We start from the raw sequence: 27,743 nt of genomic DNA on the forward strand, positions 1-27,743 counted from the left end.
CCCACGCGACGTTTACGGGCAAATCGTTCGGAATGCCATTGTTTAACGACCATCCAAACCCTGGTCATCCTACGAATACTTCCTTTCAACCCTTTCACGGAAGATTTCACACGAAACCTAGCTACCCTCAATCGGTGGGTATAGTTCCCGCGAAATAATTTTCCAAATATTCTTCGTCTCTTCAATTCAAACGCATTTCTCATAGACTTCTAACGTGTTCATTTTACAAACTTTTGGAAAAATTATGAAACTGAAAGTTACTCTTTCATAATATAATATTTTATATATTTTACTGTATGTGCTACATACTATACGAAGACAATAAGATGGAAATACAATAAGTTCATTTTTATTGATTTCGTAATTTTAGTATTCTTAATATATCATAGCTGAAAAATCGATTCACAAATCCAGAAAGTCTTTTAAAGGAAAATATTCACTGCATAATGAATAATATTCGATATTCACAAATGTTACGTTTATCGTAAGTCAGAGTCTATCGTAAATAGAGATTTGTCTGCTGAATATTTCAAAATCATATTTTCTACTTTGAATATTTCATATATTTTTACAGATGACACGAATTCTGCATATTCTCGGCTCTTTAAATCTTTCATAAGTGTATAAAAATTCTCAACCTGTTTACGATTAAAGGTCAACTACAACGTCAAGGAGTATGTTCAATTTGACACTTTGCACAAACTTGGCACGAAAGAAAGAAAATTAGACAATTCTACTTTCTATTAATTTCTTAATTTCATTGCATAAGTCCACGAGGAATATTGAATTCTCAAAAAACGAATGATTCACTTTTTGAAGTTTATCCATCGCAAAAATATGACGTAAATTTAAAAACCACTGTTTGTAACGTCATTATGTTCCTATGCTTTGTGCATGCGAAAGATTCTCACAAGAAGAATGTTACGAATGAAGAAAACTGCATACAGAAAGTGGAAAATATGAAACTATTAAATAAATTCATTTGATGTTCATATGAAACACCGCGAGGCAAAGTTTCAATCGGTCAATCTCTGTTGAACAAGCATAATCTGATCCCTGATTGCGATGCGACGCGCGTTGTCCCTTTTAAGTGCAACCCTTGTACGTAGGACAAAGTGCATACGCCGCATACGTTGGCTAATCGATATTTTAATATTGTCACACGCCATTCTGGATTAAAGGGCTTTCGGCGTATGCGTGTACACACGCGTATCCACGCGTGTGTACGCGTGGTGACGTGACGAACAGCAGATGTGCCCGGTTTGAAAAGCGAGAAGATTTCCTCCGACGAAACTGTATCGTTTTAATAAATTTTCGTGCCGTCCACGGGACGTTCGTCGACCGAAAATTCCGAAAACAATCGCCTCTGGACGATCAATAGTCGTTGCCAGTAATTATCGTTTCATAATTAATAAATTCTGGAAATAGTTATCGCTCGGTGATCACGACTGTTGTTAACGTACCTCTATTTGAGAATAGCTTTGGTAGAATTCGAAACGAACTGCTTTTTGGATCTATAGAGATCAGACTGAGATGCAAAGAAACTTGATTTTTGGAGACACGTAAAATTGAATGGGTCCTGCCGAGTCTTGCCTCTCGCCTGTCACGTTCAACCTCTCCCAGATTTAATGTACGTGAGCGTAGTATTATTTGAAATATAGCGTTTGATCTGCGATTCTTCTTTTAGCATTCTGTTAATCGAGAGACCGATAGTTCTATCTTTTATTTTTTTTTGTTTTTTTTATTTAAAATTTCAGAAGTGTATTAACATTTTGGTACTTGTACGCGTTTGGTTATTTTTTTTGTTGAACTGGATTGTAATTTTATGGAAATATTTGTTGAATGAAATGTTCGATCAAGTTTGCATGTCTTATTTTCATATTTCTTGGATTAATCTCTTTTGCGAAATAAATTTCTGTTAGTGGATCTAAACAAGATGAGATATATAGGTCGTAAGAGGAAAAATTGATAAGCCACATTATGTGCTATGAGTTTTTGGATGAAATTTGCTACTGTATCCTACGGCTAAATATAATGCGAAAATGTTGCTCAAAGAAAACACTTTAAAAGCTTTATCAAAATGTTACAACAGAAATATGGAAATAATAGTGGCGTTATTTGCAATGCAATGCAAAACATGTGCAGAATATTATAATTAGATAATTATAGAAACCTTCCATTTCTCTATCGTATTAAGTACACGACATATTACACTTATACACGACATAGTACACTTATTATATCAAAATTAGTAAAATCGATAGAGTCTTATTATTTTTGACTAATGTGCTTCATCGAATAAAGTGATACACATATATTTTCTTTCGCATAAAGGCTTCTCTAAAATATATGATGAACCGATTTTTTCTTTGAAATGCAACATATTCCAAGCACAATTTTATTAAAACATTAAATACGATCTATTGTCAAATGCGCTATATGTTATAAACGTCGCTGAAACTTTCGTGAATCGAAGTTCTCTCGCTTTAAATAAACCCACATACTGTTCGAAGCTTCCCGCGACTGTATTTCTCGTGGTCACTACAATGTTGCAACGCGACTGGCTAGCGTTTTCTCCGAGACTTTATGTCCCTTGTTCCCCTGTCCAACCGCAAACGTCAAGAATGGACCACGGTGCCCATTAACTCTCTCGTCTGGCAAACAAACGAAAGAAAAGAATCTCGAAGCGAGAACGTTGTGTTCTTCTGTTTGAAATAACAACATTTCCAAAGAGCGCGCGTGCCAAAAATATTGCTCTTCTTCGAATGTTTGCGCGTTATTGCGTTCAGCTTCATCTGCCAAACATGGTGCAGTTCAAGAAAGAAACGAAAAGAAAAGGCAAAGTGAGTACGCGTTTATCTTAGCAGTCTGAAACGTTGCTGCTGTTACTTTCTCGTCTTCGACTGTGACACTTTAATTGTCTTCGTTGAACCTTCGCCGCCAGGAAGAAGACAAATGAAGTTTGTAGTGAGCTTTTTAACGTGTCTTTGTTAAAGAAGATTGGCAAGGGCATGAGGATAAAGGGTTGAGAAAAAATTGAAAACCGAAAGAAGGTCGTGTAAAATGGAAACTTACTAACCCTTTATACTTTGATAACTCGCGTGACAAGACCAACGATTTAAGTAGATTTTTCCAATCAAATTTTTTGCGACCAAGGATTTGTTTCAAAACGAGAAAGATTACAAGTTAGTAGCCTTCTTCATTTTTCTGCTTCATATGGGTTGAAGCAATGTACACCGTACAGTGTAGTGCGAAGGATTAGACAAACGTGACTTTGTAAAAATGTTCAGAGAGGTTTCTTCGAAAAATTGATGATCTTTTTATTGCAAGGAATAAAGACAATGTTTCTAAGATTCGCATGGTATGTAGAATATTAATTAACAATTTAACAACAACGACTACGATAACTTGATCAAATACGAGTTAATTTAATTTCGATCAACCAGTTAAAATTGTCATCTAATTAAAATTCAATCGAAAACCATCGCGCTATATCGATTGTTACCGTCAAAAAGATTCGAACACCTCGAAACTAAACATTCGAGGAAGAAATCGTCGCGAGCAACGATGATGAAAAGTAGAGGAAAAATCCTTAAAAAATCTGGTAGAAAAACACGAAGAGAGGGTAAAAAGTGAAGACTGTCGCGCGTATTGGCACTGCCGCTACAGTGTATCACTTTTATGTCGTCCTCGTTGACTTCCTTCCTTGCGGGGGTGAGAAAGCAGGGAAGAAAGAAGGGAACGGAAGGGCTGCAGGAGCTCGAAACCCTGAGATACAACCAATTCGCAAGCAATTCTCGTCGCGCCTCGGGCGGTCCACGAAGACGAGCTAGCACGAGGATGACAGAGAAAGAGAAACGAGTATAAAGCGAAATAGAAAGAGATGGAAGAGGTTCAAAAAGGGGACGCGCGAAGGAAGCATAAAGAACCACCGTTGGAAAAAGCTCGGCCACGAACGAGAATTAATATTCCAGACAAACGTGACAGATAGATCAAATCTGCATCTCACCGGGAACACCAGTGTCAATTTCGACGGATTATCGCTGCTTGTCTCGGTTCCTCCTCTTCATCCCCCATGCCAAACTTTCGTTTTTCCCTGTAACGTCAATCTCGATCTCCTTACGTCTCTGTTTCTCAAGAGACAATCGCGAGAAGATTTTTTTTTCGTTCTCTGTATTGGTTTCAAAGTCGCTGATCTTCTTCGTCGATAAAAAGTTTGTATTTATGAACATAATTTTATAATATATTTTTGCCAAGTTCGTGAAAGTGAATGAAAGTCCCTTAAAAAAAGTAGCTTTTGATAGCTTCTATCGTGAAGTTTGAACGATAAACGACGTAAATGCCACAAATGATGACAAATAGTATATGTTTGTTAGATTTTGTTATATTTCTTGCGTATCGCCAATTATCAGCATGAAATTGACCAGTTTTTTATTTTTTTCGTTAGAAGATCAGCGTTAAGCGAAAGTCTACAAGTTTTAAAACTCTCCGAGGTTTCATATTATAAAACACGTTTCCAAGATCATTCAAAGCTTCGATAAACGAAAAATTCAAAAATTCCTCATCTATATAATATTCTATAACACTATTAAATCATCATACCTACTTATACCGAGTTAACCAACCTCAACATCTTACTCCTTCGAGAACCAAACTACGTTAAACCCTTTCACCGCGAAGGGTTCAACACATCTTCCACTTATACCAGCTAAAATATTATGTCAAAAGACACAGTTGCCATTTTCACTCATGAACGAACTTCATCAAAAAACTAGATAAAAGGCAGATGATCTAGAGTGTAAAGTCTAGAGGGCTCCATTTCCGCTTCACTTCGTTTCTGTCGATCGTCTCCGATTCAGGTTACTTTACCTAGAGACAAACTACAAACTAGATATACCGTGATGTCGCAGATCAACCGGTTCGCTCACATTCACGCATATTATCCCACGAATTCACACATACGTATTCGCGTGCGTGCTCGTGCAGCATTGGCTCGTGCGGACCACGTGGCCAAACAATAGGACGATTCTAATTGGGCTTTTGGACGTGGCCGGTCGATGACAAAAAAACTGGGCAAAAAAGGCGACGAAAGGGGCTTATCCAGGAGAACAAGTCCAACGTGGACGCGGTGTTGGGGGATGAGCACCAGGATGGGGTTAACGCTCTTTCTCCGCGTACCTAGCAGAAAAGGGGGACCGGGGATGCTTCAGCGAGTTTCACGGACCGTGATGAAATTTTAAAGAGACACACCGGTGCGCTCGCGCCGGATCAACAAGCTGTTGCGTAATTATTATCGTTTGCATTAATCAAGCGGTGGCCGCGGTTTGCCCGCGATGGAGGATCAACCCTTCGAGTGTGAAAAATCTTCGAATATGAAGGGATGACAGCGAAACGGGGGTAAACACATATTTGGACGGCTGGGTTGAGATCTTCCAATGAGGTTTCATGATGTTCGGGCGAGTTTGATGATGTTTGATGATGTTTAATCACGTATTACTGCGGTTTGTATCAATTGGTTTAACGTGTAGCGAATGTTTAACTCTAAAAGAGCTAGTTGAGTCACTCTGGATTGCTAGCAAATATAATTATTTCTAAATGTTTAATTTTTGAAAAAAAATAAGAGCGCTTCTATGTTTCGTTAGAAATTATAGCAGATTATTATTATTTGTGATTATAGCGATTATTTTTGAAGTATAGCGAAATATATTGAAGATAAATATTGGGATAAAGAAACTGGTATTTCTATTTAAATATGTATACAGGTAGGATGAAAGTAATTTAATGTGGAATTGTGTTTGCATGAGTTAATTAGAATTATGTATCACTGGAATCTGAGTCTGAGGTAATAACGTATAATGTATTATACATCTGACTGTGAGTAGCTAATAACTGTTATATATTAATGATAATTAATAACGTTTTGCATTTTAATAAGGATAGATATGAAGGTATAGAAAGGATTCCTGAATGCAGTTAGCATTATTTGTTATTAGCTTTTTCGAACAAGTAAACTATTATAGGGTTACATTATTGATAATGCACATTGCTATTCATTTATTCTGTTATTCATATCATGGAAAAATAATCATTCGTTTTTAATTGGTATCGTTGGGTCATAGGTTACGATAATAATTTATGCTAGGTTCGTGTTAAATTACTTAATCTTACAGTATAAAGATTACTAATGATATTTATCGTGTAAAATGTGAAATTATATAAAGTAACCTATAAAATCCAAACCTACCATAAATTAAATTGTTTTAATTATTTGTAATAATTAATAATTTATAATTCAACGATGCTACTTCAAAACTAACGCAGAAGATCTAATTGTGATTCTTTCTATTAAATACAATACAGTCTATTGCACGAAACAGCCATCACATAAAAGCTTATCTCATTTTAAATAACTCGACTTCAGGCGTTTATATTGAATTAATTCCTTGCTTAATGATATTTTAATTGCTATAGAAACATGTCAGACGACAAATTATTCATCATTACTAATTAACAATTCTCAATTTGAAGAATGGAAACAGTGTTAGCGTTCGAATTAAATTGCACAATTTATATCACAAGTGACATTTGATCTTATTAAATCAGGGGTTAAATATTTCAATAAAGTACTTGGCTCGAAAAAGTGTAATAAGGTCAAAAATAATATAACAGATCTGTTTCTGCAACTTCTTGTAGCTTCAATGGAACGCCTAGTGATCTAAAACTTTTAATCAGTAGTGTACATATAAATCAACGTTGTTTCATCGATGGTAATCGTTCCAATCGAACGATTATTCCGCCAATATCCTCTCATCCACGACTTTCCTATAATCGTCGCTTTTCGAACGGGACACAATTAAGATGGAACGATTCTTAAGTCTTAAGGAATGGCCGGATCATTCCGGAGCGAGCGTGATAATATTTGCAAAAGCGAAAACACGCTAATTGTAAGAAAGAGAGCAGAGGAACGACCAGCGATTCTCATTGAATACCATTACCGGGATCCGTCTTTTCTCTCTTTCGTTTCCACCCTCTCTGTCTTTATTTCTGCGATGCAAAACAGCCGGCCGCGGCAATTTGCACAGGTAAGCACCGAGTTAAGAATCTCAAAGGCTGTGCTTTCAATTCATCAGGGGCGTCGGGCCGCATGAATTTCGTTCGAGGTCGTCGCCGTGTCTTTGAAGTTAATCGGAGTAAACCGTCGCGATCCTGGTGTCGATTCGTCCCTACGAGTGGGTGCGAAATTGAAACCCTCCCTTTCGTATCGTTGTCATTCAGTCATCGAACGTGCCTATTTTTGAAGCAAATTTCGAAGAAACTGACGGATCAAGATATTATGAATGGAAACTTGAAAATTGGCGAGATTGATTGGTAGCGAGCCAGAAAGTTTATTTTTCGCATTTTAAGTGTATACCTTAGATTAGTAAAAGATACGAATCGAACACACTACTTTTGTGGTTCGATTTTTCAGTTGCAAGAAAATCCTTGAGAATTATTAAATTACACAACATAATGACGATACTGTGGTAATAATAATCCTATGGAACGCTATGTAAGATGACGCTGAACTTTATGAAAATTGAACACAGTGGGGATATTTTTTATTCATCCTGTGAATATTTCAACTTTTACTCTCATCATTTATACAAAGTTTCACGAGAAATATTTATATTCCGTTTTTCAGATAAAATTATAGTCCACAACTATTCGTTAATATTTCTATCCTAAATACCAGTAATTCTGAATCGAATAAAAAATGAGATGAATTTACAAAGACTATATGTATATATGGAAACATGCTACGAAATTTTATTTCTTTATGTTTTAACTACAACTTTTACAACCACGAATGTTATTTGCATCGATTCGATAAAAGTTGCGTGGACTGTCGACCATCGAATAGTCGATCTGTCATCTGCGCAGTGAAATTCTGGTTTTGGATTCGCTGGTCGAGGGGGCGAGAAAGAAAGAAAGAGAAAAAGGGAGTTTTAAAGTACAGTTACGGGCTGCCATGTGATGTCGATCGTGGTTCAACGAGCATGGACAATACCGCGGTAGATTCGATTTTTGAATTTAAAGAGCCCGCTCGGGGATTGGGGTGAACCTGCCCCCATAGCCTCTCCCCTGCCCCTCATGGCCCTCTTTTTTATCGGTGGCCGCATTGTCGAAAAGTTCAACGTGCGAATGTCCACGCTGGTTTTCAATCATGGTCCACGATGAAAAGTCGTAATTAATTTTATTTTCGAAACTTGCCGCTAGTCTGATTTCGGTTTCGAGTGCCGTCAAGGGAATCATAGAACCGTCACGCTGCAGGGTAGAGCAAAGTTTGTAGACATCCATCTGGATGATCGACAAATCTCAATGGTTTATTAGATATTAAAGAATAAAGGACAGGAATCCTACGTAGTATCTTAGGATAGTTTCAAAAATTTATGACTTCACTCTTTTTTTTAAGGACGAGCAGTTATGGAAATAGGTTTGTAATTGAAAACATGATAGAGAAGAGTCAGTAACTTATTGTTATCCAGTTAGCTATTGAATTGTTTGTAAATTAAATCATCAAAATTGCAAATTCGAAAAATGAAATTTCCAAGAATATCGATATCGTTTTTTAAATCGGAAAATAAGTAATAAATCGGAATTTTATTGTGTTGTTATATTAAACAGATTTCTGAATCGAATTTAACGTAATTTGTTACTTATTCTATCGGAAATGTCGGCTCGGGAGCTGTATAGAGTACGAAAAGCATTTGTTGCCGGAACACTCGCGTTTTATTTATAGAGGCTACCTTGACTCGGAAGACCCAACGCAGAACTGAAAGCGGAATATGTGAAAACATCGTGAGGCATCTTTAGTAACGCGTATATCGTTGAGATCTACTTGATACTGCGAGTTCAATGTCGGTTCCACTTTTGTTCGAAGAATATTCCTGATAACTTTTATCAGGGTAGCATAAAGGTTTAAAGATCGTAAAAACGTCAGTATATACCTACGTATGATAAAAGTACTATTTAAAAATAACGTGCTTTATATATACAACCTTAAAACTCTTAAAATCTACCAATATATTATTTCAATCCTACATTGCTCCAGGATACTATTCCGAATATAACTTTTCATTTTATCTCGTTTCATCCCCATTTCTTGGAACCTGCCTGGAACCTGCTTGGAACCTGGAACCTGTATTTCTATTTTTCTGAGCGAAATAATCAATCAAAAACCACTTTCTAATCATAACTTAACAATTTTCCGACGAATACTCCCTTTCCAATCTTCAATGCTTTCTAATACGTCTTATTCTTACGTATTTTAAATTAGTATTTCGACTTTCTGTGTTAAAAGCACCCGATTCTCCTCATAATTCACCTAATACCCAACAAATGAGCAAATTCCAGGGACTGGAATTGACCGTATTATCTACTCACCAGAATTGACCGTATTGGTGTCCGCGTCCACAGATTCCGTCTTCGGTTTCTTCGGTAGATCCTCCTTATCTTCGTCGGAAACTTCTGTCCGTCTTTTAGGTGTCGAGCTAGCGCTTGCCTTCAGCTCGATCGGACTTCCAGCGTCCGGACCGGGCCCTTGAAGCGTCGGAGGACTCTCCAACCTTCCTCCGCCTCTTTTGTTGATGGGCGCCGAAATGCTGGGCACCGAGTTCAACTTCGAGTCCTGGTCGACCGTCTTCAAGGCGAGCGCATCCTCCGGATCGGAGTCTTCCGGCGCCGCAGTCGCCGGTGGACTGTGACAACCTTGAAGAGTGCTGCGACAGTGATTCACCTTGTGTTCGATGAACCGCACTATCTCGCCAAGGGGGTAGGACGCCCTGCATGCCCCACATTGGACGGTGTCTGGGGATGTGGTGCCTTGCGAGGTTTCCGCTGGAAAATTAAAAAATTAAACTTTCTTAATTTGTTTGTCGTCGGTTTCCAAAGCATATAGAGCAGTTAAAAATAGCGGTATAAGTTGTTAAGTGTTCGTAGATTTTTACTCTTCTTAATGAATAGTATAGAAATTTTAGAAAGTTATTTTTAAACCTGCAATGTTAGAGACAATAAAATTCGAAGTGTAATAATGAATGTATCGCCAGTTATTTTCATAATAAATGTCTTTGTATGGTATTGTTTATATGAATATGTAAAACAAAATTGTGATAAAATTGTCGAATAGAAAGCTTAGGTATTACGTAATGCGCGAAATAATTCTTCAAGATCTCAGTATTTTATTTTAAGTTGATTTTTCAAAGTTCGTGTTCCGTGTTTGACAACATTCTGTCCAGTTTTACGCGTCTTACAGAAAGTCGTTCACATGTTCCTATGAAACTAAACAGAAGACCCTCTTAAGAATTCGCCCAAAGCTGCAGACACTTTAGATAAAAGGATACTTCAAGTCCTTTCTCTTGAACCTGTGTTTCAGACCACCCAAGAAAATTTCACCATCTCGCAATATTTTATCGTGACGCTTTCACCGTCCACGTTCTGGATGAAAAGTTCATTAAATTTGTTCCGTTACGTTTCCCTTAAAATACGGCTTCTAATCTCTCTCGAACATATTAAAGCGTGAAGAGATATTCTGATTGCGTTTTAGAATTAGAACTACGAAATGAGGTATCATCGATTACCAATCAAGTTAAAAAATCAATGAAAGTGTATATTTTATAACATATTTCCATATTTTATGACAATAATTGGATTGTAGGAAATGTTCTCTTTTTTTATATGTTATTATCTATAATACTTCGTTATCAAATTTTTACAACCGTTTTGAAAAATTGCTCTTTTTAGGATAGAACATATTAATTTTACGGCAACGAAAATTAATTTTACGATAATAAAAATAGCCTTATTACAATATGCATGAAGATTTTTAATACTCCTGAAAAATGTTAAAAAAGAAAAAAATCTCCTACACGATAGTTCAACCAATCGTTACCAGAAAATCTCACGAAATTCCCACAATTACCGCATGCTTATGCATATAATTGAAGCGCGTTCAATTACAGCGCCAGTTACGCAGGCATCGCGAGCTCAATTTTCATGTAAGGGGTTGAGGGTTGAAATTTGGTTAGCTGAAGGAAAACGCGCGCCGCTGATATAGAGATCTAATTTCCTTCTGTGCGAGTCTTATAATTCACCGTGGTTCGAGGGGCTAAGGTCCCGGGGTCAGCCGCAGACGTAACAATTCACTTTTAAGTGTCCTCCAGCAGACCTCCTGGCAGCATTCCTCGCGGCTCTTCCCCTTGCCCACTGCTTATGCCGCGCTCCATTAACATAGAGATTGGCAGGAGTTTCATGCATCGATCTCTCCCTCGTCGGAGTCAAGTATCCATATCCATCCGAATGGGGCTGCCAGTACCGCGTAAAAATAAGAAAACCCTCTATCATTGTCTTTCTGACCATTTGTTCTTCTACTCTTTCTTCAAATTTAATAGGTGTTTTAATACAGAAAACATTATAACATATAGTTTGATTTGGCTGTGTTGTACAAATATTTCGGATGAGCTTCTTAGCAAACTTCTTTTTATGGTAGGGATGAAAGTCCATATTTGGATAGCCTGTGGCTATTTGCCCGTTTTCGTAGGTGCGCGGACACCGTTCGATTCTTTCGGGGCGGAGCTCTGATTGACCACTGGCCAACGCGCAAACGCAGTTCGGATGACCCTGCGTATGTAAATCACCTTTCGTTTGATTGAGATTGTTAGGTAGTTGCATGGAAAGGTTTCAGCGATGCATTTGTATCACTTTTGCAGTATCTTGGTCAAAATTTATCACGTGACGCTCATTAATCATTTAGACATCATGTAACTTCGTACTTAGTGGCATTGTTGGTCCTGATGGAAGTACTCGCATATCGATCTGTGTTTTAAATATTGAAATACTTACAGTGGGGGAATTTCTTAAATTGCACTTGTTCAGATCGTTTTTTATAATTTTCATTTCACGATTTCATTATTCTTGCCTGGCTTTAATCAATTCATCCTTGAAAACACTAATTTATATACTTACTTATTATAAAAGATAAAGGATATAAACAGATGAATTATTACTCACGAAGAGAACAAGGGAAAACAACGTCAGAATTCGAACAAGTAAATTTACTTCTAGGTCTTATCATATCTTGTACAGCAACACTATCGAGCCTTTTCTTTGGAGAGAAACGTTTTCAACACCCCTATATCCGGAAGAATCCATATCTGTTGCCAACAACTATATCCAAATCTTAACCAACATAACTGAATCTATACCCGCACACTTTCTATGAGGATACAATATTTTAACCATTCCTTCAACATCGCCGGCAAAAAGACGCGTCCTTAGAACCAACAAACCTAACCATCCACTCAAAAAGATACACCATATACACTTCGGCACAGCAATTATTATGTATGAGGATGAAAAAAATGTTCAACGGTGAACAGGCTGAAGCAGAAAACACGATTCAACGAAGAGAGACAGAGAGAGAATCTTAAAAGAAACTTCGCGAGCAGGACGAGGAGGGCTGAGAGAGGTCCAGGATCGAAGGCAGAGAACACAGAGACAGAAGAAGAGAAACGGGACATAGAGAAAACGGGGCCTTGAATGGACTCGGTTCTGGGTCCGTTATTCGCCTACGATTGAAAAGCGCTCGCTTAGAAACAAGAGACGCGCGACCGGTCGTTAACGACAATGGGCTTTTGTTTTTTCGGGGGCAGATGTTGGACCGAAGCTCGGGAGCTGCGGCCGACGGGTAAACTCATGGTTGAAGAGGAAAAGAGAGGAAGAGACTCGTGGTTATGTTACCTACCCCTCTGTGGCGTTCCGACGAAGGTGATCGCGAAGGAGGACTTGGACGACACGTGTCCGCTCCGTCATTCTCTGGTGAATCTCCCTTCGTGCATACACGCACGCGTCACCCTTCTAACCTGTCCGCTAAACCGGTCCAAGAGATACAGCGTACGATACGTATGACGTACATACGCTGTCGTTGTGTATTTATTCATTTGACGGCACGACCCACGGAAATAAAAAATGAGAAATTACGCGAATGAGTGAAGTACTTGAGATTTTGAAGAGTTTATGGACGAGATAAAGAAGAGTCCTGTTGAGGATATATAAACACTGGAGATATCGCAGTTTCCTATTTCTAGAACTTCTTTCTAGTAAACTTTCCTTTTTAAAAGTATCGATAGATAGTAATTATTGTTTTAAACAAAACACGGAGTAATACTTGTGTTTAATTAAAAGCGAAAAGGTTGGTGAGTAATTGTTCTTGTTAGTGGAGATGATAATTTTTGCTGATTAATTGCTCAATGGCTGAAAATGACCAGGCTGCTTTTTCTCTTAAAGAATAATATTAAGTATAAATTAAAATAAAATCTTCTAAGTGCCAAACTAGTGTGATCGTTTGAACAAATTTTGGGAGTAAAGTGTACATATACATACGTACATTACTAACATAAGGGATGTTTGGAGAATGTGGTGTGAAAAGATGGAGTCAGAATGGTTGACGCGTCGTCCTTCAATTCATATATATGCAAAGTACAACTCGACGTGTATATGTATATTTTATCGCTAATATAAAGAGATATCATAGTAAGGAGCAGCACTCTATTTCCTCTCTTGTAAAAATTTCGATTCTTCTTTCAATTTGTATACGTTTCATATATATAAATCATTGAATTAACATAGACATATTTTGTTATATTATTTAATATATATATATACAGTAAGACGAAATTTATTGTATCGTTGGAGTTATCAAGTATTTCCATAAAAAAGATACAAAATCACATTTAGATTTTTAAAAAATTGTTCAGAGCTTGATAAGCGTAAAATTAGGTTTCGAGATGGTAAGATTGGCGGATGGGAGATGAAAGTTTGGTTAACGGATGGAAGTAGGTGATTTCTCTTTTCCGTAAGATTGTAAGGGGAGGAAAAGAGTTTAAATTGATTTTGTGGGTAGCTTAATAAAAATATAGTCTGAATGTTTCCTGATCTTCAGCGGAATTTATTAAAACGGATAACGTTTAAAGTTACCGTAAACGATAAAAGCAATGTAAACGTTGAATTAACTTTGTTTGCTACATTTAATAAGAATCTCGGTCGAGTAATCCTCGATGTTATATAGAATTTATTAAAACATCGTGTTTCCTGTATTTCATTTCTCTTAATTATGACAAAATCTTTGTACAATATCTTTCGTATAAATTGTTGGCGTAAAAATATTTCGATCGTCTTGTTAACAAATAACATTTATCTGTTAACATTCTGTCATCGTTCAATTTGCCAATTTTTTGAACATTCATAACTTTCTATTGCAGACATACCAAATTAAATGCGTTTCTAAATAAAACTTTAACTACACACAGGTTTTTCAAAATATAATATCTTTCGTTATGTAAAACTAATTCTCACGTCGGTAATTAGCTAGATTCATTATTCCAAATCTATTGCAGTTATCAATTCTAAATTTAAAAAATTCCTGGAACGAAGTTTTTACACTTTCTTTTAAAATATTTATAAATTCACGAATTAAAAAGATGCCCAGATGGAATAGACTTATTTCGATTCTTATTGATTCGAAAGTTATTTTGCCTCCAATATAGAGAAAAGCTTTTGTTTAAGTTCTTGATTCTCGATTCAATTCGATTCTTCCCGATGGCTGACATAAATACGCTAAGAGAAAGCAAGCTTACTGGCCACAAGAGTAAAAGTAACATCCTCCAATAAAAGGATGCCGCGAATAGCTAGGAAAAGATAACATAAAAATGCAATATTGCCCCGCGAATGTAAGTTGGATTGCTTACAAATTGGTCCATACATCCGTAATGCCTCGATCACTGTACCGCGTGTCTCCCTTATTGCGAAGAGACTTCGTAATTTCCATCGACGAATGGAGGGGCAAATGCGTATGGGAATCGCTGCAGGAAACGTCCTGGAGCTTATTAGTCCTTCACATTAATTTTCTTTCGTTTGCCGTTCGAGTTAGATGAAACGCTCGACCAAGGGAATCGACTCTACGCGTCGATTAGTCACGGCGATCTCCGATATTAAATTCTGAATCGTTTCCTTCGAATAATCTTTTTCCTTCTCGAAAAGTTAATCGCTCGATCAAATGTCTATCTTTTACGTTCGCTGATAGTTGAATTTTAAGTGAATTTCAGATAAATAATAATGCCCGAGTGATATTAAATTTCACTATTTTTTGAACTGTTAATTGTTTCGCATTGAAAAATTAACATTAATGTTAGTTTTAATTATCAGGTTGATTCAAATATTCATTTCTCGATTCTTGAAACATTTTCTTTTATTTTAATAATATTATAAGTTCTCTTCATTCGCATTTCTCAAAATCGATCTCGATAAATGAAACAAGATGTGGAATAATAAACATTTTAATTAGAACATTTGATCCCCTTTTTCTCTACAAAAAAAAAAAAAAAAAGGGAGGAACGACAGCATTTTCCAATGAGCTTCATAAATGGACGCAGGAAATTTTAGAAACTTTAAGTTCTTTCCAGATCTGAAAGTATTGCTCGTATTACAGTCATATAATCAAGTAGACACAAGATCGTTCTTCATAAAACATTAAGAAACTTCTAATTCAAAACACAATCACAGGTCCCAACGCACTCAAAACTGCCCTTAACTATCTTCGAACATATCTATTCGTAACTATCGAGCGACGTTCCTTTATGAGCAATTTCCTGCAAGTTTAATTTCATAAAGAATTACTACACCAGTTCAATTATCTCCGTATTACACTTTCAAGGAACCAAAAACGGACAACATCCCATGTAAGAACATAAACTATTAATTCAATCTTCAATCAGTAAAACTGATGTTGGTATAAGTACGATACAAGTACATACAAGATATAACACTCATGGAACTTACAAACTTATTCGCATATAACTAACATTTAATTGAACATCCTCCAACCTAACTCAATAACTATAAAAATGTGATTAAATGCGATCAACTATAAATTTAATAAAAATGTTCAAAATCTTAATATCAACACTAACAAGCTTGTCGACAAAACAAAACGTGCAAGGAGTTGTTCCTGCAATTCTTCTAATTCCAATAGTAAAAATAGATTTCTGATGTAGTAGTATTCTAAACAAATACTAATCCAAAATCCTCCAAATCTTCAAAACCATTCGTTTCAACGTCAATAATACGACATCAATAATACTTACAGCCAATTTATTCCCAATGTATACACAATAGACATACACTTGACTAAATACTAATCCAAAAACCCACAACTCATTCAAATATCAACAGAACCTTCAAAAAACACCACTTGGCCAATTAAAAACCAGCAGTCATCGCGACTGACCTCCACTCCACCAGTCGCGTATCAGAAATACCACGCGACATGTATACTCATCCAGACTTTCCAAAACTAATTTCGTCGTCACCGAATTTCAAGAACCAGACGGCTGCAGGTTGGAGCATCTCGGAACGACGTCGATTTCATCGGGACGCGGTTCCATTATCAGCTATGCCTCGCGTCGTTCCGTGCGTGGCTCGATATTCCTGGCGACGTGTGCCAGGAATCCATCGGTTTCTTGATCCGTCTGTATATTTCGCGTTTCCCGATGGATCCTAGCTGCACACGTACGCGCGTCCGTTACCTCGGTCGTCGAAGGAAATTGCCGCGACCCAATACTAATGGATAATGGAATTATTGGTTACGGTCGGAGCTCGCCCTGGGGATGATCGTAATTCAATTGCTTCGATGTGTCCTGTGGACGTTTTGACAGGACGGATGTCCTAACAAGGAAACCGCCTCGGGATATCCTCGCGTATATATCTCTATTTCTTCATGTGTTGTGTCGACGTCGTTTGTATCCCGACATAACGTGGTGGAAAACCGTGACTGGGGGAAAAGTCGAACAACCGTGTTTCGAATTGGCCGTGGATAATGAGAAACTACAGTTCACCAGATTAAAAATAGAGAATTTTGAACGAGAGGTTGGGGGACGTTCATGAAAGTATTCGAATTTGTAGATACCTTTTACGAATATATTATGCGTGTTATGTAAAACATTCTGAATTCGATCTACATTTTTAGATTCCTTCCAAATTTTACCGATACAGTCATGATTATCTATCAGTCTTATTACAGAGTCTAATTAACCACTCGAATTTACGTACAATATCTTAGGCATCAAAATACCTGTACAATTTATTCAACAAGAGCCTCTTTACTTTCATTATCAACGTTGTTATCTAAATCACAAGCCCATAATTTCATGGTTAACAATCTGTGTCGAAACACTTGTAAATCAACTAAACGATCCTAAGTCTTCGCTCATCAAACATACAACGTGTATTCAGTTTTAATGCAAGTTATATTCAACCTTCAATCTTAGACGAATCTTCACAATAAAGACGTTTGCAAATAAAATCCAATCCCAAATTGTATCCCTTCAAGTAACAAAATTCTCCCTCAGAAAACCAGAACAATTTCTCCTTGCAAGTTAAGGTTTGTTTACCTTTATGCGCCATTACGCGTCGGTCCATGGCGATAGTTTCCATGGTGCAGCGTACCAATTCCCGAATCATCGTCCACTTAATCAGTAACTCACTCGTAAACTCGGTAACGATCAATGAACCAACTCATCCTCAATTTTACTGCAACCAATTAAATAATTAAGAAACGAATCGCGTTCGGTTAAGGCGGTGGAAGATCTGGTTTCTCGCATGCTCGGATGCTGACTGGAGAATTTGGCGGGGCACAGGGCTGGCCAAGGGCCCCGACAACAGGATATCAAAAGAATAGAAAGGACCTACCAGCGCGTTCTCCGATGGTGGGGGCAATTTTTATACGGAACCCCCACTTTTTCTCTTTTCTCTCTCTCTCTGTTGTCTCCCTTTTTCCTTTCTCCACACCCGGAAACCCCTTCGTCCTTTCGACTTTCTTCTAGGGGTGAAGAGTTTTTAACCCTGGACCTGGCATCGAAACGAACTTACCCCACAAAGGACTCAAAATGGCGGTGCCATACGTGTTTTTTTCGTTCTTCCATGTGGAAGACCCTTTCCCTTACGTACGTGGACCAGATGATGATGGGAAAAAAACGCTGGTCCATGGAGATAGAAGAAAAAATCGGACCTGGTTTGCGGATCATGCACGTCGAAGACTATATTCGAAATCTCGTTTTGTGTACCTTCGACCCGCCTATTTTTATGGAAGGAGGCTTTTCTTTTTATATCTTACTCGATGATCGTTTTCCCTTTTAAGGCTCCGGTTTTTCTTTAGGATACTCGAAATCGTTGGAAACGGGAGCGAACCTAACGGCCACTTGTTTTCGAATGGAAACGGGGTCATAGGTGTAGCAGAGGATCTATCGTAACACGGGACACAGGAAGTGGGAGGAATTCAGTATTATGGTGTAGGTTCGTGCTTGAAGCGATTTTCGAGTGTTCGTATGTTTGAATACCAAGAAATTGGGATTTAAGGAAAACAGTCACAGTTTTTTGTAAAGTAGATCAAGTTGTCTAGTCACATCGTATCATATTTTCTTCAGCTTTAAAAATATACAATCTTCATATTATATTCATGTTAGAAATATTCAGAAATATCAAACTTTCAACATTAACATAACATTCGTAGAACGTACATCTTTTTCAAATATGAAATACATTGATGAAAGGATAAGATGACCTTACATTTCATATGCATAATACCCGCATAATATGATCGCGTAATAGTCGTACCTATAGTAGTTTTGTAATACGACTCGCTAAACGATGCATATCTCCTTCCGTGTTTAAATAATCAATATCCAAAAAATCGACGTTACCCTCAAACAAGATTCAATTAATCAACATTCTATTCTATATTCGAAATTTCAAAACAGCAAATGCATTATCTCTGGATCAGGAATCCAAAGTGCACAGTATCCTGGCGAAACTTTCCATCTCGGTCCACCCACGCAGGTTCACCGTCTCTTATCGTCAACGTCTGCATTGTCCTCTGCTTGGCACGCTATCTAATCTCAGGGCATCGGCTCGAAAGCTCGAACGAGTCCTCCGGAAACGCGGCGTTTCTCACGTGTCACGGAACCGCTTTTCCTTCTGGCCGACGATCAGATATACGCACAAACGGGAGGTAGGGTTCTTATTCTTCTCACGACTGAGGAATCGCGTTCTAAGCAAGGTGGACCCGACCAAGGACGCGCGCATGAGCGAGAGGAGAAAAGACACGCCGTGTTTCAGAAATTTTAGACGGAACGAAATCCGTGAAAACGGGTTGACCAGTTTGGGAACAACATACGCTAGATTCACAGAAAATATACAGAGAAACAGCTAGAAAACTGCGAGCCACTCTCTGTCCCGCGGTCGGCCAGGCGGTTATGAGAAATATGAAATCTGGTTCTCACGGACTGTGAATGGGTACACCGCGGCGTATCTTTCTCTTTCTCGCCCGGTTTCCCACTCACGCACCGGGTTAGATCCTTCTCTCTGTATCGTCGCTCCACATGCGTATCGTGGGAGGATCTCCAGATCCCGGGGGTCCTTTGTACGCCTGGCTAGCAGGACATTGTCCATTGAGAAACGGCCAAACAGGTCCTAGAGAGCTGACCTGTACACCCGTCCCCTTTTCAATCGACCTCCTTCTTTCAAGAAAAACCCCTTTCCTTATTTTTTCATCAAAATAAATCATGTGAGTACAGTTATCCATGGTCCAGCTGGTCTTTCGAGTAGGGCGAATTGAAGCCATCAGATTAAGACCATATGCAGAAGTTCCATTTTTGTAACTGTCACGTGTTATATTCACTGACACAGTGTGTCAGATATTTTTCTTTTTCTTAAAGCAAATTGTACTTGGCTTTTTAGATTATTACGACGTCGCGGAGAATCGTGTATTCTTCTTAACTCTTCGCTAGCTCTTCTTTACGAATATTAGGACATTTAGAGAGAAAGGGTGAACCTGAGAAATTATTAGGAAATTATTAAACATTGAACTATAGAGAACGTATGTGTTCAATGTTTCAATCGTTTTAGTTAATTTTAATATTTGTATTATTAAGTTCTGTATGATATTTATATTAGATATTTTACGATGATATTCATATTAGCAATATTATTTAATACACTTACTGTAAATCATTCCATAAGTCAGATTTAAGTTTTTAACTGTTTAATTCATTCCGAATGTTTGCAATTAATTTTAGATGGAACATTTATGTAAGGATCGACGTATAATATAGCTCGTTCGTTATTTTGCTGTTGAAAAATGAAAAATATCGAAAGTTTCGAATAATTTTAATTCGACGTATTTTCTATCGTCGTATAAAGATCAGAATACACTTGACATATTTCTAAACATGGAATATATCCCAGCATTCTGTCACGTTTCTTCTCTCCCATGGAATCTCTGAATTCGCCCATGCGTGCCCTTTACCGCCAAGTTTTCACCTTTCGTGTGAGAATCGATGGCTTCTCGTCTCGTTTCGACACGGTGGCTCGAGAGTGCAATTACCAGGCTAGAAACAAGGGAAAAACGTGCTATGCAAGAAACGGCTTTCAGAGGAACGAGCTTTGTGCAACGTTTGCATAAAAAGCGTTTACAGTCGTTACCACCCCTTTGTATCGTATTTTTACAGGCAACCGAGGAACAAAAACGGATCGCGTTATTACAGGTGGAAAAAGGGAAACGATACCGAACAGTCGAAACGTGATGTACGATTGTCAGCTCCTTTTAGTGAATAGAAGTAACGAGCTCAGAAATTTTCTAACATTTTTATTACACCCAAAGTCTTTTATGCAATAATTAATCAACATATATATATGTTGTAGTATTGGTCAGTTGAAATATTACAGATTGTAGCTTATAAACCTCTCTTTTACAATTTTAGAATTTTAAGTGATATCGAATACTCAATATGAAAACAGCATTTCTTTTTTAATATCATTTTCTTTGTTTACTATTTTCTAATGGGTAGATAACAGGACAAAAGTCTTGATTATCTTTTTTATTTTATATTTAATTTATAGTAAAACAATTTAAATTTTTCTCGCCTCTCTTATGTATTTACATATGTATCCTACATTCTCATTTACACGACGCGAAAACAGACGGTAAATAAAAAGAGTGTCATTTTTTAACAAACCAAAGATAATCTAAAAATTAGTTTTCAATTAAAATGCTTTATCGCGTCTATTCTGTACAACAAGATATAGCATCACTCGTATTAGTATGGTATATTAACACCAGAAGTCTATAAATATTGCTCGAATTAACGAAAAAGCGATCACGAGATTATTCAATAAACAGTAAAACGAAATTTCTGTGCAATACAGTTTTCTTCGCTTAAGAATCATTATTTAAAATTTACTATTGGGAATTACTATTTCTTCCGATTAAAATTACTACTTAAACTATGTCCTATGTACAACACATTACATTTGGCTGAAGACTTATTGCCAGGGGTAGTAGCAACTGGTTTGCCCGACGTGACGATCAGTTGGGAACAAACGGTGAGAAACGCGAAACGAGGAGATCGCCAACGCGACGAAATACCACGGATAGGCCTTTTGTATTGTCCGGTATCGTGACTGATTTTGCTGTCCCTTTCTTTCCTGGGCTCTGGTCGGTTCTCTTTCTTCGTTCTCCGGTGTTCCCCGGGTTTCTCCGGCTCTCTCGACGCTCCGCGGGGCCAGCGTCGGTTAATTAGAAAGTTCTGTGGTAAAGAGAGGAAAGAGGAGGCGGTCCGGGCGCCGCGGAGGTTTCGTTGTTACATTATTCACAACGTCCCTCCCGCGAAACTCGCCGGGCGTGTGCCGCAAAACATCCAAATGCAAACTTTTGACAACGCGCGGACGCGGCAAGTGCCGAAGCATGTCACGCGAAATAATTAACGATCGCGCGAGGCGAATTTTCTCGAGCGAGAATTAACCAGCGAAGCTGGGATCGTTGGTTTTGGTGAGCGTGGAAATGTTACGTTTCCGGGCCTCGTTGTCCTGTTGTTCGCCGAATTCGAACTGGTGGCAAGCCGAGTTTCCCAAAATGTTATCAGGTACTACATTTCTAACGCGAGTACGTGTATGTGCACGCTGTAACGCTTTCTGGTTGTTAACAGTTTACGAATCCCCTGGTGCTTTTGGGAGTGTAAAATGGTAAATGAGATTCTTGTAAGGATTTTTCGAGATAAAGTTACACAATGATGTACAAAAGTACAGATCAAACTTTGAACACGAGATTTTTTAATCAATTTGTAATTTGTAAATTATAACTTTCGAATTTTTGGAGTTTCAATATATACGTATATACAAACAACGGTAGAAAATTGTTCGTTGTTTTTAGATTTTTATAGGGAGTGAGGTAATTTTCTCTGTAAATTTTGTATTTAACCCTTGTGTAGATAGCCAAGATATAGCTCTTCCATAGTATTTCAAATTTTTCCATAAATTTCGTAAGAATAATTAATGAATGATTATCCATGATGGTATTTTTAGAAAATACAGTAGAAAAGTAAATAAAGGAATTAGTAAAAGAAACACAAAAGAACACATAGCAAAATATTATAGAAAATATCAAAAATGGTTGCTCGAGGTATAACGAAAGTATACTGAAGAGAAACGTTAGAGAAATTCTGATACTTTAGAATTAGAAATACGCTTGGTAGTCAGAACAGCGCGCAACAGCGAGGCCAGAGTTGAACTCGCCAGTGGTACAAAAAACCTGACCCCAGATTTCTTTTTTTCTCTACATCATCAGATCCAGTCTCTAACCCCCCGCGGATCGACCACGCAATTGGTCCAGCCCGGCGGCGGTCGATGAATTATCTCGAACCCGATCCCACTCTACCGGTTCGAACAGCGGGTTCGATTTTTTCGCGAGAAAAAAACCATCCCGCTGAGCAATTTTGTCGTGGCCGGCCAATTGGAAAGCAGCAGGCGAAAACGGCCACGCCACTGGCGGATACCGGCCGACCGTTCCTCGTCTTCTTATTCGACTTCCGGATCGGCCGATGCAATGGCCGGACATGACTTCCAATGTCTGGTTCTTTAGCTCGTGTTGTTCCATTGTAAAGGGACGTTTCGTTTTGTCGTTTTCTAACTCTGCTACGGAACATTGAGTTTTTATGTCTAAGTTTTATTCTTCTTTCGAAATTCTTTAACTTGGAGTCAATTGTTACGATAAGAATTTTAATGTTTTGTAAAAAAAAAAATTTGTTGCAAAGTTGAAACGAGAAATTACCTACAGCAACACAACGATATTTTTATAATTTTTCTTCAGCTTAAGAATGTTTTTAGCGTGGAGAAACACGGTCATGATGATGACGGATATGATCTGGACGAAGATAATTCAAAGAACGTAATAGGATTAATGCTCCGTGCTTCGTAATAAAATTGATCGCAGAGATCTTTCAGCGCCTTCCAGGGCGTTCTTGACCTTTAAAATCCAAGTTTTCGTCCCTGGTCTGTGAACTATTTGCAAACAGTTCAATCAGATAAAATACTTTCTTCGTAAATACCACGTATCTACTCCGTTTACTATTCCCGTAGTATTTTTTCTTTCACTTTCTACAAATACCAAAAATATCGAATATTAAAAATTCACTTTATCCTAAAAATATTATAAATTCCAGAAAAATTAACTAATAATGAGGCAACTTTTTCCAAAAGGTACGTAAAAATTTGATTTTCTGAAATATTTATGTACCTATATTGTGACCAAAATATAATTTTTTAAACTTTGTTACATCCAAAATGTAACTTTCCAAACTGTATTATATACAAAATATATGCTTTCAACATATTCAAACACAATCTGCATCAATTTTCTCAATAATACAATGAATTCCAATAAACAAAAGGCGTATTACTCATTCTACGAATATAAGAACGTCCAGTTCTTGTAGAAAATTCCTTTACGGTCAGTCGTGTTTCGTTGAAGCAAATATCCTGCTATCCGGCCGAAAACAGCGTCTCGAATCGCCGTTTCCTCTTCCGGTGGACGCGCGACGAAGGACGTGAAATCGAGAGGTAAGATTTGCGTAAGCGGATGGGCGATCGTTAAGTGTTTCATCAGAATTCGGTTTAGACGTTTTTTGTACGGTTAATGGGTTGAATAAACGAGTTTACGTGTTTCAACATGGTCCATTTCTGGAGAGAAACATAATGAAGAAGAAAAGACTTGTATAATAAAGCTATAATAGCCAGATTAGAGTATTGTTAAATTTTGAATAATTTTATTTTCTCTAATATTTACTTTGTTCAAGAATATAGAAAAGAATATCTTCATTCGATGACTCTTTTATTTTAGCAGACTATTATAGTTCTCTATATATCACTAACTTATGAAGTATGCAACATGTTAATTAAATCCAGTGACATTTTGAGTGAGCAGAAAAATTTCCCGAGGAAATTCACGATAAATTGTCAATGAAGAATATAATTACTATTTTTAAAAACTAAATTTGTTTCAAAATTATTTTAGATTGAAAGAAATCGAATTATGTTAAATATATTTTGAGGAAAATTTGTGTATTATAAAGATATCAAATAATGATTATAGAGTCGCATAATAAGTATATAATAGCCGGGATGTTTACAGCCATTACATATCAATAGCTAAGAATAAACGTTTAAATTGGGAACCGTTAGTTTCCCGAGTAAAATATTTATTAGTCACTCGATAAGGGTTGAAACGTGTGTCTATCTTGATCTTCAACATCCACGTTGAACCTTCGAAATATATTGATATCCTAGAGTAATGTAGTCTCCCCGAAATAGGAAAGCTTATTACTTCGACAAGCCTATTTATAACAATAGATTTATTTTGGAAACAAAGCATTAATAGATTTATTTTCAATCCACTTGAAATAACTGCCCTACGCCGCGGAGATATTCGCACTCTCATAAGCGTTTCGGCAAATGTTTCTATACGTAAAGTATATTTAGAATATAAAATAGAATCAAATATTCGAACATTAAATATCCTAGCTCGAACTGTTCCACTCACTAACAAAACATTAATTCACAAATGAGCTTTATCTTATGCTTTATGAAGACTATTAATTATTTCTATCAGTAATATATAGAATTTAAAAATAATATCAATAATTGATTAAAACTTTTAAAAAAGAACTCATTTTATCGTCTACCTGTTTAATCAAAATATGCATTGCACTGTATATACATCGTAACGATTTCATGTATACCCAGTAAATGATACTGTATGATTCAATGACTTTATATCTCTAATGACGCAATGCATCTGATCGTACGATCCATCTGTTAGAAATATTACATAAACCTACTTTGTAAATTGTCACGTGAGATCGATCCCTCATCTGCACCAGGCCTAACACAGCTCTCATTGTTGTCTATTTAATCACACGCTGTCAGGCTTTCAGTAAAGCGGCAGTCAAGTTATGTCCAAGTCTCGAAACGAGTAACTGACTCGCGACGTTCCAACCTTCTGACGATTCGAGTCATAACCGGCGGAAAATCTAAAAACGAGACTCCACTCTGTTCCCCTGAACTTGGCGTGTTCCTATTTATAGAAAGGCCCAGTCAGCGTGTGTACGCGCCACGTGGTTTACATACGCGTGCGTTCTTCTGGGATATTGGACTATAACGGGTGACCGACACTGGGGAAAACAGAAAATCGCCGCGGAAATGACTGGACTTTAATGCCGCCTGATTAGGTGATCCAAATCCTAATTAAAAACTTGGCTCTTTATTTCTCTCACTTTAAAGCATTCGATTCGTATAATAGATGGACATCATCGTGATTGTCGGTTACAAGCTGATGGATAGTTGATTTACTGACGAGAAAATTCCTGGAGGAAAGCTGATCCCGAGAAACACTTTCTAAACATGAAAGTAATTATCTCGAGGACACGCGTGATTAGTCAATCAAGCCCATCACCGCTTAATCTTCTCTTCCACAAGGTCAAGTATAGGAAAAAACAGAACTGCTTGATCTTTAATATCTGTCGACGTTGTACCTATGAATTGGAAGGTTGCGTTTTGATCGTAAGAAGACAGATTGACCTTCGTTGCTCCCTGACAATTAAGTTGACACGGTCCAGGATGGTCCACGAGGGGTGAAACGCACCTTACTAGGTAAGGCGCTTCGAAGTGACCCTTGGTCAGGTAGGCGATCTTTCCCCCTTTTGGACAAGTGAACTAGCCGACAAAGCATGTAATAATACGAGTGGATTATCGCCCTGAAGGGTGTTCGCACCTTGGAAGGAGGGACTCGGACAATGCCGGACAATGGAGCAGGAAACCGACACCGCAAACAACATAAATTTTCTTTGGGCACCTCGCCATTATGCTCCACTCGGACATCTCCGTGTTCCATGGGTCAGACTGTCTTATTCTTTCCTGGATTCTCCCTTCTCTTTTTTACTGATGTGTACCGAAGGGACAAATAACAGGGTGATTTCTTCGAGAAGTAAGCAGGTTTTGAAAAAGCCTATTTCCAAGTGCTTGTAAGTCCATTATTGGTTGAAAGTCGAGCTGGATACCTCGGTATCCGTTACTCCGGTGTATAGGATGTTTAGGTACAGTGTAATGTATTGTGATTTGTTGTTGTGAGATGTACGTTTTTTTTGGAAGGTAAATGAGATTGATTTAGGAAATTACTTGTACAAATAAATACACTTGTAAAATTTGACATTTCTTTATTAGGGAATTTCTCATTATTCAAGTGTATTTATTTGTACAAGTAATTTCCTAAATCAATCTCATTTACCTTCCAAACTGACTTGTAAAATTTGACATTTCTTTATTAGGGAATTTCTCATTATTCAAGTCAGTTTCACAAGCAAAGTGTTTCATTATCCTACTTGACAAAAATTTATGATATTACAAAAGGATAACTTATATAATATATAAATTATGAAATTTGTAAATTAATAAGTTGTTAGTTATATCATCAGCTAGTAAATTATCGTGCAAGGGAACCCTGGCTATTTAACTTTACTTTTGTTACTACTAACTCTATAACCGTACTTTACTACTTACTAATTGTACTTTTCACCTCTTTTAAACAGCATCTGTATTCTTCATTATTGCACGAAAACTATTTGACAACACATCAAATATCCATGTATATACAACGCCACCGACTCTCCAAATTGCCATTCTACTTCGTGTCAAAAGAAGACGAAGACACACATTGCTCGAAACTCATCAAATAAAAATCATACATCCAATAAACTTTCCAATCTACACGACCGACCCAGTCATCTATCAATATTGCCCCAAACACTTCTTTCTTGAAACTTCACTCTGAAAAATCGATCGATAATTCAGACTCGATCAGAGCGACGAGGACGCGAAGCGATCTGTACACGGCTTCGCGGTCTTAACCCCGTTTTGAGGGATCCAGAGGCGGGGAGGCCAATAACCCAGGTCGTCGAGCTTCGCGAACGAACCCGACGACATCGTATTTCAGCCGAAATTGCCGAACGGCAGATTGGACGGACGATATACAGCCACGTTTCGGGAAAGATAGCGAGAAGTGGTATCGGCGTCGTTCTGTCCTGCTCCAGGAGGACAAGGATTTAAGGAAAGGATGGTTAATTAATTTCTTACTTCTTTTACTGGCCATTTCTTTCTCGTAGTCGATCTGATTAAAAATTACGGGAGAAAAACATAGTAAGTGACATTCTTCATGTTTAATGGAGAGACAATTTCTTCATCGATATGTTATCGATACAATTTTGTACTATCATTTCTGCTGTCTTTGTTCGATTTTACAATTAAATATATGTACGTACATCTGTTTTCCA

At 37.5% G+C, this 27,743-nt stretch overlaps 1 protein-coding gene across 1 annotated transcript in view; it reads right to left on the bottom strand.

The window, feature by feature from the left end:
- LOC100645414 (B-cell lymphoma/leukemia 11A) overlaps positions 1-27,743 on the bottom strand; it is a 48,874-nt gene that overhangs the window by 11,660 nt on the left and 9,471 nt on the right. The window contains exon 2 of the mRNA XM_012312643.3: positions 9,424-9,876. Coding sequence (XP_012168033.1) covers positions 9,424-9,876 — 453 coding nt within the window. The remainder of the gene's footprint in view (positions 1-9,423; positions 9,877-27,743) is intronic.

The sequence above is a fragment of the Bombus terrestris genome, chromosome 10 (assembly GCF_910591885.1).
Source record: "Bombus terrestris chromosome 10, iyBomTerr1.2, whole genome shotgun sequence".
Classification (NCBI taxonomy): Eukaryota; Metazoa; Arthropoda; class Insecta; order Hymenoptera; family Apidae; genus Bombus; species Bombus terrestris.